Source organism: Ictidomys tridecemlineatus, chromosome 10 (assembly GCF_052094955.1).
Source record: "Ictidomys tridecemlineatus isolate mIctTri1 chromosome 10, mIctTri1.hap1, whole genome shotgun sequence".
Taxonomy (NCBI): Eukaryota; Metazoa; Chordata; class Mammalia; order Rodentia; family Sciuridae; genus Ictidomys; species Ictidomys tridecemlineatus.
This window is the reverse complement of record NC_135486.1, coordinates 117985612-118002503: the sequence shown is the minus strand read 5'-3', so window position 1 is coordinate 118002503 and position 16892 is coordinate 117985612. Positions and strand designations below refer to the sequence as shown.

Here is a 16892-nt window from a genome sequence, read left to right as displayed (position 1 = left end):
AGAATCAAGCTCAAGTTCAAGGCCAGCCTCAGAAACTTTATAAGACCCTCTCTAGAAATAAACAAAAAGGGCTAGGGGTGTAGTTCACTGGCAGAGCACCCAGCACTGAAAATTCATTCATTCATTCATTAAAAGCCATGCTTGGTACCGCGTGTACGGTGGCACATACCTGAAATCCCAGTGACTCGGGAAGCTAAGGCAGGAGGATTGCAAGCTGGAGGCCAGCCTGGACAATTTAGTGAGACCCTAAGCAACTTTGCAAGAACTTGTCTCAAAATAAAAAATAAAAAGGGCTGGAATTCCTAGAAGAAAATGTAGGGTCAGCACTCCAGCATACAGTATGGCTCAGGCAACAGCTTACTCAATAGGACCCCTACAGCTCAGGAAATAATGCCAAGCATTAATAAATGGGATGGCATCAAATTAAAAGGCTCCACACAGCAAAGGAAGCAATGTGAAGAGAGAACCTACAGAATGGGAGGAAATCTTTGCTAGCTACTCACCTGACAGAGGATTAATATCTAGAATATATAAAGAACTCAAAACCCTTACCAACCAAAATAAATAACCCAATTAATTAATGGGCAAATGAACTAAACGGACACATCTCAAAAGAAGAAATACAAATGGCCAACAAATATATAATAAATGTTCAATGTCATTAGCAATCAGGGAAATGGTAATCAAAAGTACACTGAGAGGGCTTCGGGTGTGGCTCAGTGGTAGAGCACTCGCCTAGCACGTGAGAGACGCTGAGTTCCATCTTCAGCACCACATAAAAAATAAAATAAAGGTATCGTGTCCAGCTTAAAAAAATATACTAAACAAAATATTTTAAAAAAACTACACTGAGATTTCATCTCACACCAGTCAGAATGACAGACATCAAGAATACAAACAAGAAGCCGGACACAGTGGTCCATACCTGTAATCCCAGCAGCTCAGGAGGCTGAGGCAGGAGAATTGCAAGTTCAAAGTCAGGTTGGGATTGTAGCAATTTAGTAAGACCCTAACAACTCAGTGAGACCCTCTCTCTAAATAAAATATAAAAAGGGCTGGGGGTATGGCTCAGTGGTTTAGTGCCCCCAGGTTCAATTCCTCGTACCCCCCCCCCGAAAAAAAAACACTGAATACAATCAATAATAAATGCCAGAAAAGACATAGAGAAAAAGGAACTTTTACACCTGCTGGCGGGATTGTAAATTGGGACAACCACTGTGGAAAACGGTGTGGAGGCTCCTCAAAGGACAGGCATGGAGCAACCATGGGACCCAGCTACATCATTCTTCAGTATTTATCCTAAAGAATTAAAATCACCATACGATAGTGACACATGCAGACCCGTGTTTGTAGCAGCACAGTTCACAATAGCCAGACTATAGATCAGCCTGGGTGTCCATCGATGAAAGAAAAAAGAAAATGTGACATATATATATATGGAGGAGATAGGGAGGAGAAGTGCTGGGGATCGATATTGGCCAATATATATCATTCTATTGTGTCCACGTGCACAGATGGGAGGAGAAATCCCATCAATATGCAATATGTAATGCACCAATTAAAAAATGTGGAAAGAAAAAAAATTCTACCGGTACCAAAAAAAAAAAAAAGCGGGAGGGTGGGGGGCTGAGGATATAGCTCAATGGCAAAGTACACCTGGGTTCAAGCTCCAGCTCCAAAGTCATAACAACAACAATAAAATTGTTTGCAAACCAATACACACAGGCAGGGTTCTGGCAATCAGTCCACAAGCCCACCTGTAGAATGTCATTATTTTCTGTAATTCATCTTAGAGTCCCCCCTTGATGCTCCACTTGGCCGAGGCAACAGGTAACAAGTGCAGCTTCAAAGTTCCCAAGATTGGGCCACAAAATCCCAGGATATTTAGCAAGACATGTGGGGGCATGCTGGGAAAAGGGCGAGTTGGCAGTATCTCAATGGTCCCTTTGGTGCTGCAGTTGGCACCACATCTGCTCTGGGCTTGAGAAGGGGGAGTGTTTTGTGAGCCCCCTACAGTCCCAACCAGCTGGTAGGCTTGAGAGCCTTTCCTCAGTGGGAATAGCAGTGCATAATCCCTGCAGCTCAGGAGGCTCAGACAGGAGGATCAAGAGTTCAAGGCCAGCCTCAGCAATTTATTGAGGCCCTCAGGAACTCAGCAAGACCCTGTCTTTAAATAAAAAACAAAAATGGCTGGAGATGTGACTCAGTGGTTAAGTACCCCTGGCTTCAATCCCTGGTGCCAAAAAAAAAAAAAAAAAAAAAAAAGCCACTCTCTGGGGACTCAGCCAAGGCACAGTGGCAGATCCCCTCCCATTCCTGGCCAAGGTCTCTGCTTAGGCATTCCATTCCCTGAAGGGCTTCAGCTTTGGAAACACATAAACCAGCTTTTCTACTCTTAGGGATGCTACATGCATCCCTTGGGGCAATGAGCACAGAAAAATAGGAAAATGTAGGAAAGAACAAAACAGATTAAAACAGAAATATGTCGCATGCCTAGGCGCAGAGGTGCACCCCTGTAATCCCAGTGGCTTGGGAGGCTAAGGCAGGAGGATTGCAAGTTTGAGGCCAGCCTCCGCAATGTAGTGAGAACCTGTCTCAAAAATAAAAAACAAAAACAAAAAAAGGCTGAGGATGTGGCTTAGCGATAAAGGGCCCCTGAGCTCAATCCCCAGTACCACAAAATTTTAAAAAAAGAAATACATGTGTATTCTGCAGATCATGCTGGTTAAGGAGGGGGGAGGTCACTGGAGAGGCCAAGATGCACACATCCAGCCAAGAAGCAACAACAGTACAGGGGAGAGAAATCAGAGCCATCTGGAAACAGAACCGAGGTGGGGACTGGGTTAGGGAAGGTGGGGAAGGAGGAAGCATCAAGAGTGGCCTGAGGGCCGGCCTGAGGACATAGGATGGCTTCACCTTGTACTTGGTGCACTGGCTTCAGGAACACTCTCTTCCTCTGTAACCTCTCCACCTGGCCAGCTCCTACTCATACTTCAGATCTTCATTCATTCAAGCGTCTCTATGCAGAGCTGCCTTGTCTGCCCCAGGGCCAGGTTTGGATCCTTGGAGGCCCTCAGTGTGCCAAGGAATGTCCCCAGGATCTGTTGGGTCTGAGTTGATGGGGGCTCACTTGCATACCCAGTGCTCAGCACTTAGTAGCTGCTCAACAAAGGCTCCAAAACACAGGCAGAAGAGACAGGACTATATCCTACAGGCTGGCCTTTCTCAAGGGGAGTGTGGTTGCTGGGTTTCCAAAGACAGACTCCCCCCATGTTCCTCTCATGTTCACTCCCAAAGGGAATGCGTTGTCACTCTGACTGTATAAGATTCTGTGTGTGTGTGTGTGTGTGTGATCAGTGTCCCTGAGGGACACAGGACTTGCACACAAGTCTGGAGGCAGAAAACAAAGTTGACACATGTTGCTGTTAGCAGGGGCCCATCCCGGTGCCAGGGATAAATACATTGGCCTGGGAGCACAGAAGGTAGAGGGTGGGGCACAGAGATGCCCTTGACACCAGAGCAGCAGATGGTAATGTGCAGTCCTCACCTTCTGCGGGCCTCCCTACTCTTTTTTTTTTTTTTTTGCACTGAGCCTTGAACCCAGGTCCTGGTGCATGCCAAGTATATGCCCTGCCACTGAGCTACACCCCAGCCACTGAGCCTGCTCTGAGGAAAACAAATGCTCCCACAACCCACTGCGGTGTGGCTCATTCATTTACTTGTCTAGGAAGGTGCCTGGCCTTTGTGGAAGCTCAATTCTCTACCGACTGCAGCAGGAAGGAGAGAACCTTCTCCAAGTGCTCAGTGAGCCGTGGGAGAGGCCAGTCAGGTAACCAAGCCCCAGGGATTACCATTCCCGCTGGGAAAAGCTGCTGTGCGGATTAAAGCAGATAATATATAGGAAAGTCCAGGCAGTTTAATAAACTCAGGTTCAGAATCTGGGAAGAGAGAAGCCGGGCTGACGGGGGAAAGGACAGGAGGTGGCACTGGGTGGATTGACACAGATGGGTCCCTGGAAAGAGCCCCACCTGGAAACCTCAAGGGGCCTGGGGGAACCCCCATGGGCCACAGCACTGTGGACACCTCTGCCCCACCCAGCCGGCTGGCAGGAATTTGCCCTGGTGACCTCCCCCAGGCACACTCCTGTCACTATGGAGACAGGCTGAGGAACAAGCGGCTTGATTGTCCCTGCTCAGCGGGGCAGGTGAAACCCTGGCCACGTGACCGATACTGGGCCAGGTGCGGTTATGGAACAGAAGCCACCTCCCACCTTAACCCATTCAACACCGCCACCACCACCCGGGTGCAGTGTCCCTGCTGCTTCAAGCCACACCCCTTTGGCCCTTGGTCCCCAACCACAATAGCAGTGATGAAATACAGCAGCATTGCACTAGGGTCAGTGGAGGGCAGATTCCAGGAAGGAATCGGACTGGGCCACCCACTGGCTGAGTGACCCACTGGCTGGGTGACATAGAGCTGGGTCAGTTTGCCTCCTCCCTTTCCTTGGGGGAATGGATGACCCAGGAAGGCTGGGATGACCAGGAACAAGGATGTGAAAATGTACTCTCTAGCCCACTGGCCTGACACTCCCACCTGAGAGAGGGAGACCCTCACCAACCCACAGCGGGCCTGCAATAAACTGGGGAGGGCGGGTGGGCAGCCATGGGCCTTCCTCAATAGCAATGGGTCCCTTACAGGCAGCTGCCACCTGCCCACCACTTTCTCTGGAATGTTCACACCGACACCTCAAACCAACAGGTTTTTCTGCTTACCAGGCCCAACCTTGACCAGCTGGGTGACAGGGCTGGGCTGGGGGCTAGGGACTGAGTACAGGCTTCAAGGCGGCGGTGCCCCAACTCCCAACTCTTTGGCTCCAGAGCGGGAGGTCAAAGGTCATGGGACAAGCTCAGGTTACAAGGCTAGACAGTAGGGAGGGGGTAGTGTTTGCAAACACCTTTGAAATACTACCTTTCTGAACCAGTAGCCTCCATTTCCTGCTTCCCCAGCTCTAGAAAAGCACCCTTGGATGACCCCTCCCAGGCCTAGGACCAGCCCCATCCAGGACTCAGGTGTCCCCATCACACCCCTAATAAACTAAGCTGGCAGCAAAAGAGCACACCACCTGGTGTTCTAGAGTCCCCAGTGACCCAGGGCCCTCCTCAGATTAGAACAGAACACCTGCTGAGAGCCCCAGGCAAGGAGAGGGCACCTGGGAGTGCCCAAAGGAGGTGGGGGAGCACAGGTGTGCCACTAGGGGCCCAGGGGTCATGGTCTGGAGGGAGCAATGGCCTGGCTACCTACTGAAGCTCCGCATAAGCACTTGCAGGTGCTCTTGAACCCCTTGATGATCATTCAGCAAAATTACTATTACACCTTGGACACGGGAAACTGGCCTAGGGCAGACACAGGAAAGGCCAGCTCTAGAGGACTGTGCAGAAGTTTGACAAATGCTTTGAGGACACAGGGTAGAAAAGATTCATCTCAACTCAGGAAATCTGGGAAGAATTGAGGAGGAGGTGGCAGTTATCCTGGGCCCTGAAAGATGGGCAGGATTCTGGAAGGCCAACATAGCCCCAGAAAAGGGAATGCAGGAAAGATCTCACTGGGGGAGCCTGAGAGTGCTTTGATTTAAACTCCTAACTTTAAGGACAGAGAGTCCCTGAAGGCTTCTAAGCAGAAGGACCCCTTGATGACACCAACTGGGAAAGAAAAAAAATCAAAACCATTAAAGGATGGGCTGCAGGGGAGGCCAGCTGAGACCTGAAGCAACCTAGCCCAAACTGGGAGAGACCAGGACAGCTAGCTGGGGTTCCCAAACGAAGTGGTTTCCATGCAAGATGAGCTAAGTTCTGAGGGTGGAAAGATGAGGCTTGCCTGTTACTCTGCTACTAAATGGCAGGGTGCCGATCTGTCCAGCAAATGATCGCCATAGTGCAAACACCTGGCTGGGATTTGACCTTAGTCTAGGTCCTGACTCGCATCAGGAAAGGGACCAGACCGAAATTCTGGTGGTTTCTTGCACAAGTCTTTTACCCTCTCTGCGCTTCAATTTTCTCGTCTGTGAAGAGCCCACAGGGGTTGAAGATGATCTCTAGAGCTCCTCCTAGCTCTTTCTAGAGGGGACTTCAGGACGCATAAAGTGCTCCCGTACCGTCGAACCCCAGCTGTGGAGCATGGCGCCACCAAGCTGGCGCCCGGACGACAGGAGCCACTCCTGGCGCCTCTCACCCCCGCGCTGGCGGCACAGAAAGAATGGCACCCACCCAGTGCGGTGCGTGAGGACAGATGAAGAGGCCAGGTGGGGACCGGGCGCCGGCCAAGGCAGAGCCTCTCTGGCTTGCCAAGGACCCGCCCCGCGGCCGCGCAAGCTCGCGCTCTGAACTGGGGCCGTGTGCAGCAGCGCGAACCGGATTCCCAGATCGCTGTGCCACCTGCGTAGAGCAGTGCACGAAGGGGCGGGACGGGGCGGGGCCAGAGTCTCGGATGGCTCCGCCCGGGGCGTGGCCAGGGGCACGGCCGAGCGCAGCCTGCCGAGATTACGTAGAGACGCTGGGGCGGGGCCAGGGGGCGGACTGGTCTCTGGGATTACGTAAGGGGACACAACCAGGGGGCGGGGACTCAATGGACTCTTTGCGGGCGGGGAGACGGGCGGGGCTCCAGACAGAAATGGGCAGGGCTCTGCGCGAAGGCAGGAGGCGGAGCGTGGGCAGCGGCCTTTGCGAGGTGCACGCTGGGTAGTGGCCAGCATGCTCTGCTGGGCCCGAACCTGCAGGCTTCATAGTGGAGCGCTCAGTCCCTCCACTCCCAGCTTCTCGAGGGTGCCCGTCGCACGCAGCAGCAGCAACGACCAAAGGGAGGGCAAGCCGAGGTCAGTCTATGACACTGGGAAGGTGGTGCCCACTGCTCCTCCTCCCGCCCAGCCCCGATGGCCGTTAAAGGCCCCTCCTCCCCCCATTGGACCCACCCCCTCCCCGTCTCACCTTCTGCAACCCTTCCCGCCTCCCCCAACTCAGACCCTCCCCCCATCGTCCCCGCAGGCCGCTACCGCTGTCCTACAGGCTTCTGGACGGGGAGACGACCCTCCCAGCCATAGTCATTCTGCATGGGCTTTTCGGCAGCAAAAACAACTTCAACTCCATTGCCAAGGCTTTGGCCCAGCAGACAGGCCGGAGGGTGACCTTCCGGGCGGGGCGGGGCCTAGAAGTGGGGCGGGACCAGTTTCTAACCCTCACTTCTGGGGCCCTGGTTGAGGAGTGGCAGTTTTCTGGACACAGTAACCCTGAAACAGAAATGGAAGAAGTCCTTCCAAGGATGTTCGCTGTTCCGGCGAACCCAGGCCCTGGAGGGACTCCCCTTTCCTATTCCCTCATGCTGCCACCTGTCCATCCTTCGTTCATGTTTTAGATCTCCACTGGCCTGCTCCACACTGAGCTAAGACCAACACCCTCCCTTTGAAAGTCCCTGCTTGTTCACCAGGAACGGCAGGGAGCTCACCACCTCTTAATGTTCCTCTGTTGGAAATTCTTGGAGTCTCCTTCTGGGCTTATTCCGGGGCTACACCTAGCCAGCCCATTCCTTCAGAGACGTGGTCACACCCCTTGGGCCTTCTCTTTTCTAGCAGAGCGTCCCCAGTTCTCCATCTGGACCTCCTGGGTCTGGGCATTGGGCTCTCTCACAATCTGAGCCCTTCCCCGTCATCAAGGTCTGTCCCCAGACTCACCCACCTTGATCTGCAGTCCCTATTGGGATACCGGTGCTGCCCCATCTCCCCAGGTGCTGACAGTAGATGCTCGGAACCATGGTGACAGCCCCCACAGCCCAGATGCGAGCTACAAGGCCATGTGCCAGGACCTGCAGAACCTCCTGCCTCAGCTGGGCCTGGCACCTTGTGCCCTCATTGGCCACAGTATGGGAGGAAAGACAGCCATGCTGCTGGCGCTCCAGAGGGTGAGCCGCCCCTGTCTGGGGCCACCTCCCATTCAACTTAGACCTTAGATGCCCAGCAGGTAACCTGGGACTCATAAGCCTTAGAAGGCCAAGTTTGGGCTCCAGGAACTGGGCCTGCTCTGAGACTGGTCCCCAGTCCAATTATCTCCCACAGCCAGAGCTGGTGGAACGGCTGATTGCAGTGGACATCAGCCCAGTGAAGACCACAGGCACCTCAAAGTTTGCGACCTACGTGGCTGCCATGAAGTCCATAGACATCCCAGATAAGATGCCCCTCTCCCAGGCTCGAAAACTGGCCGATAAGCAACTCAGCCATGTCATCCAGGTAATGCACCCAAGCTCCCTGATGGTACTGTATATAGACTAGGACCTGTCAAGGGCAGAGTGGTGGCCTCACAGGGAGCCACCCACCCGCACTCAACTTCAGACCCCCACAGGACCTGGCCATGCGGCAGTACCTGCTCACCAACCTGGTGGAGGTAGATGGGCACTTCCAATGGAGAATGAACTTGGATGTCCTGGCTGAGCACTTGGATGAGATTATGAACTTCCCACCACAACAGGAACCCTATTCTGGGCCATCTCTCTTCCTCCTTGGTGGAAGTTCCCATTATGTGTGGTAAGCCAGCCCCGGCTACAGGAGGGCCACACCTTACTCCCTTAGCCCCCCAGCCTGGGAAGGACTGGGGTGTGGGCACAGGGTACCTGAGAGCCTGGAAACCACTGGGCATGTGGACTCAGGTGGCTCTCCCTCTCTCCCCACCCTACCCCTGTTTGTCCCTTTCTATCCCCATTTACTCCTTCTCAATGGCTGCCCCTGTGATGCCCAGTCCCAGTCACCACCCTGAGATTAGGCGACTCTTTCCTGGCGCCCGGATACAGACTGTGCCTAACGCCAACCACTGGGTTCATGCTGACCGCCCCCAGGACTTCATGGCTGCTGTCCAAAGCTTCTTGGGCTAAGAGGTGCTGCCTGCAAGAGGAGCAGAAGGTCCCAGGCTTCGTGTCCTTGCAGCCTGTTCACGTTGCCACACAGGACTCGGGCACGTACTGAGAGGGAACGGGGGTGTGCAGTGGCCAGGCCTCTAGGTTTAATGAATAAAGACAATTTCCCAAAATCCTCCAACGAGTTCTCACCACCAGCGCCCCAGTCGGGCCCAGGGGCTCCTGGCAGCACCAGGGTCCCCATGGGCACCCTGAGCGTCCCTGGCTTCTCTCTCCAGCTGACTCTGGACCTGCTGCCTCACCAGCTGCTGCATGTCCTCCTGGGGCAGGAGAGCAGGTTCAGGGCTGGTGCTGGACCAGTTCCCCACACCGCCCAGGCCCACCTGGCACCCCCACCTACCTCCCAGGCTTCCACCTCCTGCCTCAGCCTCAGTTTCTCCTCCAGGACCTCCAGCAGCTGGGCCTCCACCGCACGCAGCCTGGCCTTGCATGTGTCCAACTCGGCCTCCACTGCCCGCTTCCTGCAGGTCGCAGGGACCGCAGCCTGAGGCTCTGGGCCCTGACAGTGGGCAAATGTGACCACAGCCCCAGCCTTAGCCACACTGTGGGTGTTCTAGTGGCTTCTTTCCAGGATCGCCTGACTCCCCCGCCCCCCCTAAGCAGAGGCTTGAGGATGGCCCTGTCCCTGCCCACTCAGCAGGGGCCCTGAATGTGGCCCTCTCCCCACCCACCCCAGTCCCCACAGCTGTCCTCACTTGGCGATGGCTTCATCCCGCTCCTGCAGGACCTGGTCCAGGGAAGGCTCTGTCTGGATGGCCCCCAGTGCTCCAGCCGCTGGAGATTCTGGGCTCTGTTGTAGGGGACAGAGGAGGGGACCATGATCTGGGGCTCCGCTAAATGAGGTGTCCCACCCTGGAATTTTCTACCCTGGCCTTGACCATGACGCTAGTGTCAGGAGGGGAGGAAGCTGAGGTGCCCTGTACTGGCTTCAAGCACCCTGGCTTGTGGCTGCTGGGAAGTAGAGCACGGACCCGAGAGGGCGGAAGGTGACACTGCTGCTTGGTCTCAGAGCCAGCAGAATGGGCAGGGTGTTTGAGCCTCCGGGGACGGGAGTCCTTACCCCCTCCTCAGGAAAGGAGAAGGTAAGTGGGTTTAGGACACTTACCCCTTGAGAGTCCTGGACAGAAAGAGTGGCCGGGTGACGGGGACTCTTGTCGGCTGGGTGGGGCAAAGAAAGGACATGGCCCTTGCCCTCCCTTCCAGGCAAGGCACTCCCTGGCAGGCGGGCCCCAGTGGGCAGGCCCCAGCAGGCGGGCCCAGGGCAAGGAGCATAGGGCCCCTCCCTCCTATCCTGCATCCTGCCCAGTCCCTCTGCCAGTGCCTTCCTGCCCAGTCATAGGCCTCCTTTCTACTGCCTCTTGTGATGACAGGGTCAGCAAGATGCTGCAGCCCCCCACACCCCCATGAAGGTCCTGTCACCTTGACATCTGGAATGGCATCGCCTCCACACAGCTCAGATCTCACCTCACAGGAAATAAGGAAAAAAGTTTTATTTGTGGCAGATGTCTCCAGACTAACAGTCCCTTGATATGTTGCTGAGGCTGACTGTGGATTTGCGATCCTCCTGCCTTGGCTTCTTGAGTCGATGGGATTTCGGATGGCACCCAGCCCTCTAGACAACTTGACTGTCCCTCCTCCCTCCATGCGTTGCTACATTCTAGGGAGCAGGTCTCAGGACCCCACATCACCTTCAGTGACAGTCTCTCTCTGTGGGCACATGGAGTGACAAAACTCATAAGGAGACTCATCCCCACTGAGAGACCTTTGCAGTAAGATTGCGTCTTGGGGACTGTATTTCCGACTCAGCCCAAGCAGTAAATGCTTCCTCTAAGACCCTCTGTGATTCCTGATCTCTGGTCCTGCCCAGTGGGGGTTGCTTCAATGGCCAGTCTCAAGTGATTTTTGTGACTGGACCCCAGGTCAAGAGGTAGGCTTGGGCTGTACCCTGAGTATGGCTCTGCCATGAGCAGACAGGCCCTGCTCCCAGGGTGCTCCAGGGCTAGGAAGGATGAAGCTCAGGCATGGTGGTAAGAGAGTGGCAGTGGTCCCCGGGTGGGAGCACAGAGACAGCCCCTCAGACCCATCAGCCACAGGTATTCCTGAGGAGTTTGTCCAAGGTGAATCTTGCAGGCTGTCTGTCAGATCCAGGACAAGGGCTAACATTCGCCAACATTTAAACTTTTATTTTGAAACAATTTCAAATTGCTGTTTGATGTTAAAAAGAAAAAAATCTTTTGCAGTTAAATATTCTATTATGGTATCAAACGTTATGGCCTGATTGTACATCTTGCTGGTCTCCCTCAATCAAGAACAATTTGCAGTCTTTGAGTTTCATGACCTTGACATGTTTGTAGTTTGCAGGGAAGTTATTTTGTAGATAGTCCTTCATTGGTCTTGCTCCGATCCTCCCTCTGATTGGACCACTGTTGTGCATTTAATGAATGCTGCGTTCTATCCAACGTCGACTGGAAACATGACTGGGGGTGTTAATGTGGGCCAGTTGATTAAGAAGCATAAAAAAGTGGCTCACACCTGAAATCCCAGTGGCTTGGGAAGTTGAGGCCGGAGGATTGTGAGTTCAAAGCCAGTCTCAGCAACTCAGTGAGACCCTGTCTTTAAATAAAGTATATAAAAAAAGGGTGGGGATGTGGCTCAGTAGTTAAGTGTCCCTGGGTTCAATCCCTGGTTCCAAAAAAAAAAAACAAAAAAACAAGCTGGGCATGGTGGTGCATGCCTATGATCTCAGCAGCTCAGGAGGCTGAGGCAGAAGGATCACAAGTTTGAGGTCAGCCTCTGCAACTTAGTGAGGCCTGAAGCAACTTAGCAAGATGCTGTCTCAAAATAAAATGTAAAAAGGGCTGGGGACATGGCTCAGTATTTAAGCACCCCTGAGTTCTGTCCCTCGTACCAAAGACAGACGGAAAGAAATGAACAAGTACATATAAGAACTGCTATGGAGAAAAAGTTGGGCTAGGGATGTGGCTCAAGTGGTAGCGTGCGATCCTTAGCACCACATACAAACAAAGATGTTGTGTCCGCCGATAAATAAATATTAAGATTCTCTCTCAAAAAAAATCTTAAAAAATAAAATAAAAATAAAATTATTTTTAAAAAAAGGAAAAATTGATGGAGAGGGAAGGAATGGGAAGGACCATTTTACATAATTCTGCAGTTACCCTAAGGACATCCCAAATATTCACATACCTAAATGTAAAACAGCCACCTTGATCATGCTCAGGATTTGGGATCTCATTATCAGTAAGTGACGGCATCAATGACGGGTTCAAAAGCGCTGTGTTTCCAAGCAAAAATGACAATGATGGGTTGAGACAACTGTCAAGGGTCCCGGAGGAGGAGGCGCTTGGGATGAGACATGATTCTTTCAATGTCAAGGGGAGGCAGAAATTCAAGGGAAGGGTTTGGAAAAAATCTTTCACAAACCAGGAGAGTGGGAAAGCTTTGTTTCTACATAAAATTCTCCTTTGAAATATAGGACTTTAAATATTTAAATTTTCAATATTTTAGCCACTCATCCTAAGTAGGGATTCAATTATTCATCTCCTTCTCTAAACGTTTAAATTAAAATATGAGGCCAATTCTCTTTTAATCTCCTCATTAGGAAAAAGAAAAGAGATTTATATTCAGGCATAGAGCGAATTTCATCCCAAAGTACTGTCTCAACTGCCTGCATCCCCTGAGTCCTGCTCCCCATAATTGCTTGGCCCGGGCCTCAGGTGGAGGCAGATGGTGGCTCTGGACTAATGGTGGACTGGGGTCTCGGAGAACAAAAGTGGCAGGCAGCTGCCCCTCGGACAGGGGACTGGACTCTGTGCTCAAAACAGCTGGGATTTGCTGGGCTGGTGGTTTATAAATGCTGTCACCCAATCCTTCACATCCTTGTCTGTGGGTCCCTCCCTGAACCTCATTGTCCTTATCTGTAAAATGGGTCTAGTAGGGTGGCCTCCCTGAAAGGGTCACAGTAATGGTTAAATAAGACCCCCACACTGTGACCAGTGCTTTGTACCATAAATGAATCAGGACCAGGAAAGGAGCCCAAGAGAATAGACCTGCAGGACCCAAGAGAGCAACGACAGCACAACCTTAACATCAACAGCAACCAAACACACACACACATGCACATACATGCACGCACATGCGTGCAAACACCAGCCACGAAGGGTCAGTTGCCCTTCCTGTTCTCCTCACGACTTTGCCCCAGAAATGTCTGTTCCTGACTCTTTCACAAGTTTCCTGTTCCAGACCTCCAGTCCCTGTACTTCCCCAGCACTGGCTTGTCATTGTCACAGCGTTTTCTCCCATCAGCCGGAGGGCTTCTGGATGAGGTGGTGACCTCATCCCAGCCCCAGCACACAGGTGCAAAGCAGGAGCCGCAGGGAGGAGGCAACACCGATCTTGTCCAGCAGGTGGCAGCAGCCCCCAACATCAGGATCCCAACAGCCTTGGGCTCACCCAGGCCCAAGCCCTGGATGGAAACTTCAAACTGCGCCCAGGGCCTTGGAGAGCCCCCAAAGTCCCAGCCAGGGCTCCTTTATGGGAACACTGCTCATTCAAATGTGCGAATTTTTAACAATACATCTGCAAACACTGGGAATCAGTGAAATATGACCAGGTTCCTGCCCTTCAGTTCCTGAGTCTAAGGAGAGGACAGACACTATCCACACCTGACAGTTAATGCTGTCATTAGGTCTTCATGGGACATGCAGAAGGAGCCCAAACTCATCCTCCTGCTCTCACAGAGGAATGATTGGAGGAGGTGATGTCTAGGGGGAAGGGCTAGGGGTCACAGCCACATGCATGGGGGAGGAAGGACACAGGCTTGGGACACTGACATTGCAAAAACCAAGAAGATGTGTGCCATGGGTTGTAGGGACTGCAGTGGGTGGGCACTGCAGCCAGCTGCTCATGGCGGTAAGGCTGGGCCAGGCCACAGAGGACATGGCAAGTCACGTTGACATACCAGGACCTCCTATTGCCCAGGCAATAAGGAAACCTCACTGCCCAGAACAAATGGGCGTGGACAGCCAGGAGTGGTGGTGCATACTGGGAACTCCAGTGACTCAGGGGTCCAAGGCAGAGGATGATGAAGAGCATGGGCAACTGAGAGAGACCCCGCCTCAAAATAAAAAATTGTTGGAAGGCGGAGGGTGAAGCTCACTTCCACCCAAGTTCCACACACACAAGTGGGAGGCGGAAACAGAAGCCGGTATTGGGGCTTACAGCTGCCCTCTTCACTGCAGTGGGGACAGGACATCGAAGAACAGACAGCAGGGGGACAGGGGTGTGGCATGGGGTCTGGTCCCCAGGGAGAATGAGCCCCTCTCTCACAATCCCTGCCTTGGTTACCCCCTGGAGTACCCTTCCCCATCCCCCACCCGGCCACTTCCAGTCCAAATACCCCAGTGTCCCAGATTCCAGGAGGTCGGCTGCCCTGGGGGACCCATGGCATCTTCCACACAGGGTCTAACTCAGCCCAGGCCCTTTTTCTGGCTCCTCTGTCTCCATCCATCCATTGTCTGTCAGGAAACATTCCAGGTAGAGCATTCTTACACACACACACACACAAACACACGCGCACACGTGAACACATGCACACACGCACTCCCTGGACAGTGGCCTATAACTTCCACCTCCACCTGAGCGAGACTATTCCTGACTCCGAGCCTCCAGCCCCTGCTGGGACCCCACATGGGCCATCTGGGCGACCCCCCTGCACGTTGAAGCAGACCCCTTGAACACCAGATGTCCTCATCTGAAGTCACCTCCTTCCCATTCATTTTGGAGGCTAGTCCTATTGGCGCCACCTTTCCCAGGTACCTGGAATATGACCGTTTCTCACCTCCACCACCACCATGGCCCTGGGCCAGCACTGTCACCTTGCGCCTAGCAGGTGCCCCTGCTTCTGCCCTCAACCTCCATCTGTCCCTTTTCAACCCAGAGCCAGGCTGTTAAAGTCAAGAGAGGGTTACATGCCTCCTCACTCAGAAGCCCCCTGTGGTCCCCATGCCTCTTGGACAAGCCTTCCATGACCTGCCCCTCCCTCAATTGCTCCACCCCTTCTAGGCTTGTCCTTGCCCCCTGTGGTCCAGCCAGGACCAGGCCTCCTGGCCTCCTGGTTCTTACCCAGGTGTGCCAGGCAAGCTCAGTCCTCACAGGAGCTATTCCCTCCACCCAAAGTGCCCCTCCATACATGGCTCACTCCTACCCCCTTCTCAATTTCTGCACACGCAAGGGCCTACCTGACCATCGAATTTAAAATTCCCCTCCCCAGCCCCAGCAGTCTCTATTCCTTGTTCCCTACTTTATCTTCCCTATAACACATTATCGTCACTGTGATGTTATAGACCAAGGACTCCACAAGGGCAAGGACTTTTGTCTGGCTTGTTTTCTCCCCTATCCCCAGAATCTAGAGTAGCTAGCCCAGAGTAGATGCTCAATAAATACCTTTCAAACAAAGGAATGGGAATCTAACCCACTAGGCTCCGCCTTCTCTACACAGTAAAGTTTAGCATTCAAGGCCTGCCTCCCTGGCCTTGTATGCCACCTATGCCCACTCAGGCTCACTTAGTACCACAGTAGACCCTTGACATGCTCCAAGAGCATGCCTACTCCCCCCCTGCCCCTGCTATTTTCTTTCTTTCTTTTTTGGTAGCAGGGGTTTAACCCTGGGGTGCATGTCACTGAGCCACATCCCCAGCCTTTTTATTTATTTATTTATTTATTTATTTATTAGATTTTTTTGAGAGAGAGAATTTTAATATTTATTTACCGGCGGACACAACATCTTTGTTTGTATGTGGTGCTGAGGATCAACCCAGGCTGCATGCATGCCAGGCGAGTGCGCTACCGCTTGAGCCACATCCCCAGCCACCTTATGTTTTAATTTTGAGACAAGGTTTCACTAAGTTGCTTCAGTTCTCAGGAAATTGCTAAGACTGGCCTCAAATTTGCAATCCTCCTGCCTCAGCCTGCCTCATTTCTGGGATTACAGGTGTGCACCACCACGCCCAACTTCCTGTGTCTTTCTTTTGTCCAGGATGCTGCGACCTCACTCCCTCATCCTACTCAATGTCAGTTGTCTAGGTCACAATCCTCGCTGGCAGTCACCCTTTGGGAAGGCACTCTGGCTCCCTCTCATATTAGAACCAGATCTGGGTGCCCTACTTCACCAGGACCACCCTCAGTACAGAGCAGGGGCCCCGGCACATGGCTTCCCACGTGGTGTTTGATGAATTAATGAATAAAGTATAAGGTTTATATCAGAAAACCAGAGTTTAGGGTGAAGGGCTCCTACACCTTTCTTTATTCTTCTTTGATGTAACCATTTCATGTGTCTCAATGACTGACGCTGGGTGACCCCAGGGCTCTCTGAGGCCAGGAGCTGTCTCCACTTCCCAGACAGCCAGACTGGTCTTTAGGAAAGCTCAGTGGACCAGGAGCCAGGCAGCCTCCCCTGCCACTTGTTCCTCATAACCCTGGGCAAGGTCCTCTAGCAGGTGGGTCCTCGTTTCTCATCAGTCACATGGGGTGCCCCGGACACCGCCTCTGCAGGGATTCAAGGTTGAAACCTGGACAACTAGAAGCAGCGAGACTGTCTTCAGTGCCAGGTTACATGCCTGGGCCAGATTTTCCAAGGAAGAAGGGAAGGCTGGAGCGTGTCCCCAGCCTGTCTCTCAGCCAGCTAACCTGTGCCGGAAGTCTGGGAGAGGTGCCAGGCCCAGACACACTGGGCAGCAGGAGCTGGACAGGCTCCAGAGTAATGCCTTAGCAGCCCTGGGTAAGGCAAAGGGGAGTGCTTGGCTTGAGGTTAAGAGGGTCTGAGCCACTACACAGAATAGACAGCTGGGACTCAGGGGATGCTGGTGTGAGTGTATGTGTGTGTGCGTGCACGTGTACTCCTGCAACAGATGCTGGCAGGGACC

General features: G+C 53.0%; 2 protein-coding genes across 3 annotated transcripts; one reads left to right on the top strand and one right to left on the bottom strand.

The window, feature by feature from the left end:
• The first annotated feature begins 6688 nt into the window (after nt 1-6688).
• On the top strand, nt 6689-9065 carry Abhd11 (abhydrolase domain containing 11). 2 transcript variants are annotated; one of them, XM_078023905.1, is made up of 6 exons: nt 6689-6868; nt 7038-7173; nt 7774-7947; nt 8102-8272; nt 8385-8566; nt 8830-9065. In XM_078023905.1, coding segments are annotated over exons 1-6 (786 nt in total). In that variant the 5' UTR covers nt 6689-6746; the 3' UTR covers nt 8831-9065. The 2 variants fall into 2 exon arrangements, with proteins under 2 accessions (XP_077880031.1, XP_005328583.2); XM_005328526.5 differs by having other exon boundaries at nt 6691-6868; nt 8778-9065.
• Nucleotides 9017-10264, bottom strand: LOC106144979 (BICD family-like cargo adapter 1). Its single transcript, XM_013360082.4, has 4 exons — nt 10058-10264; nt 9648-9742; nt 9293-9413; nt 9017-9212 (listed from the first exon to the last, which is right to left on the bottom strand). Exons 1-4 carry the CDS (start codon nt 10247-10249, stop codon nt 9081-9083), a joined length of 540 nt encoding a protein of 179 aa, XP_013215536.1. The 5' UTR covers nt 10250-10264; the 3' UTR covers nt 9017-9080.
• Nucleotides 10265-16892: the final 6628 nt, after the last annotated feature.

What these genes read in the sequence shown, in the direction of transcription:
- Abhd11 (XM_005328526.5), top strand. Translation starts at nt 6,747, where the DNA reads ATGCTCTGCTGGGCCCGAACCTGCAGGCTTCATAGTGGAGCGCTCAGT. An exon ending in CCCAGCAGACAGGCCGGAGG is followed by an intron (nt 7,174 to 7,773) that starts GTGACCTTCCGG and finishes CCATCTCCCCAG; the next exon opens with GTGCTGACAGTAGATGCTCG. An exon ending in GGAAGTTCCCATTATGTGTG is followed by an intron (nt 8,567 to 8,777) that starts GTAAGCCAGCCC and finishes TGTGATGCCCAG; the next exon opens with TCCCAGTCACCACCCTGAGA.
- LOC106144979 (XM_013360082.4), bottom strand. Translation starts at nt 10,249, where the DNA reads ATGCAGGATAGGAGGGAGGGGCCCTATGCTCCTTGCCCTGGGCCCGCC. An exon ending in CTGTCCAGGACTCTCAAGGG is followed by an intron (nt 9,743 to 10,057) that starts GTAAGTGTCCTA and finishes CCCCTACAACAG; the next exon opens with AGCCCAGAATCTCCAGCGGC. An exon ending in AGGAGGTGGAAGCCTGGGAG is followed by an intron (nt 9,213 to 9,292) that starts GTAGGTGGGGGT and finishes CTCCTGCCCCAG; the next exon opens with GAGGACATGCAGCAGCTGGT.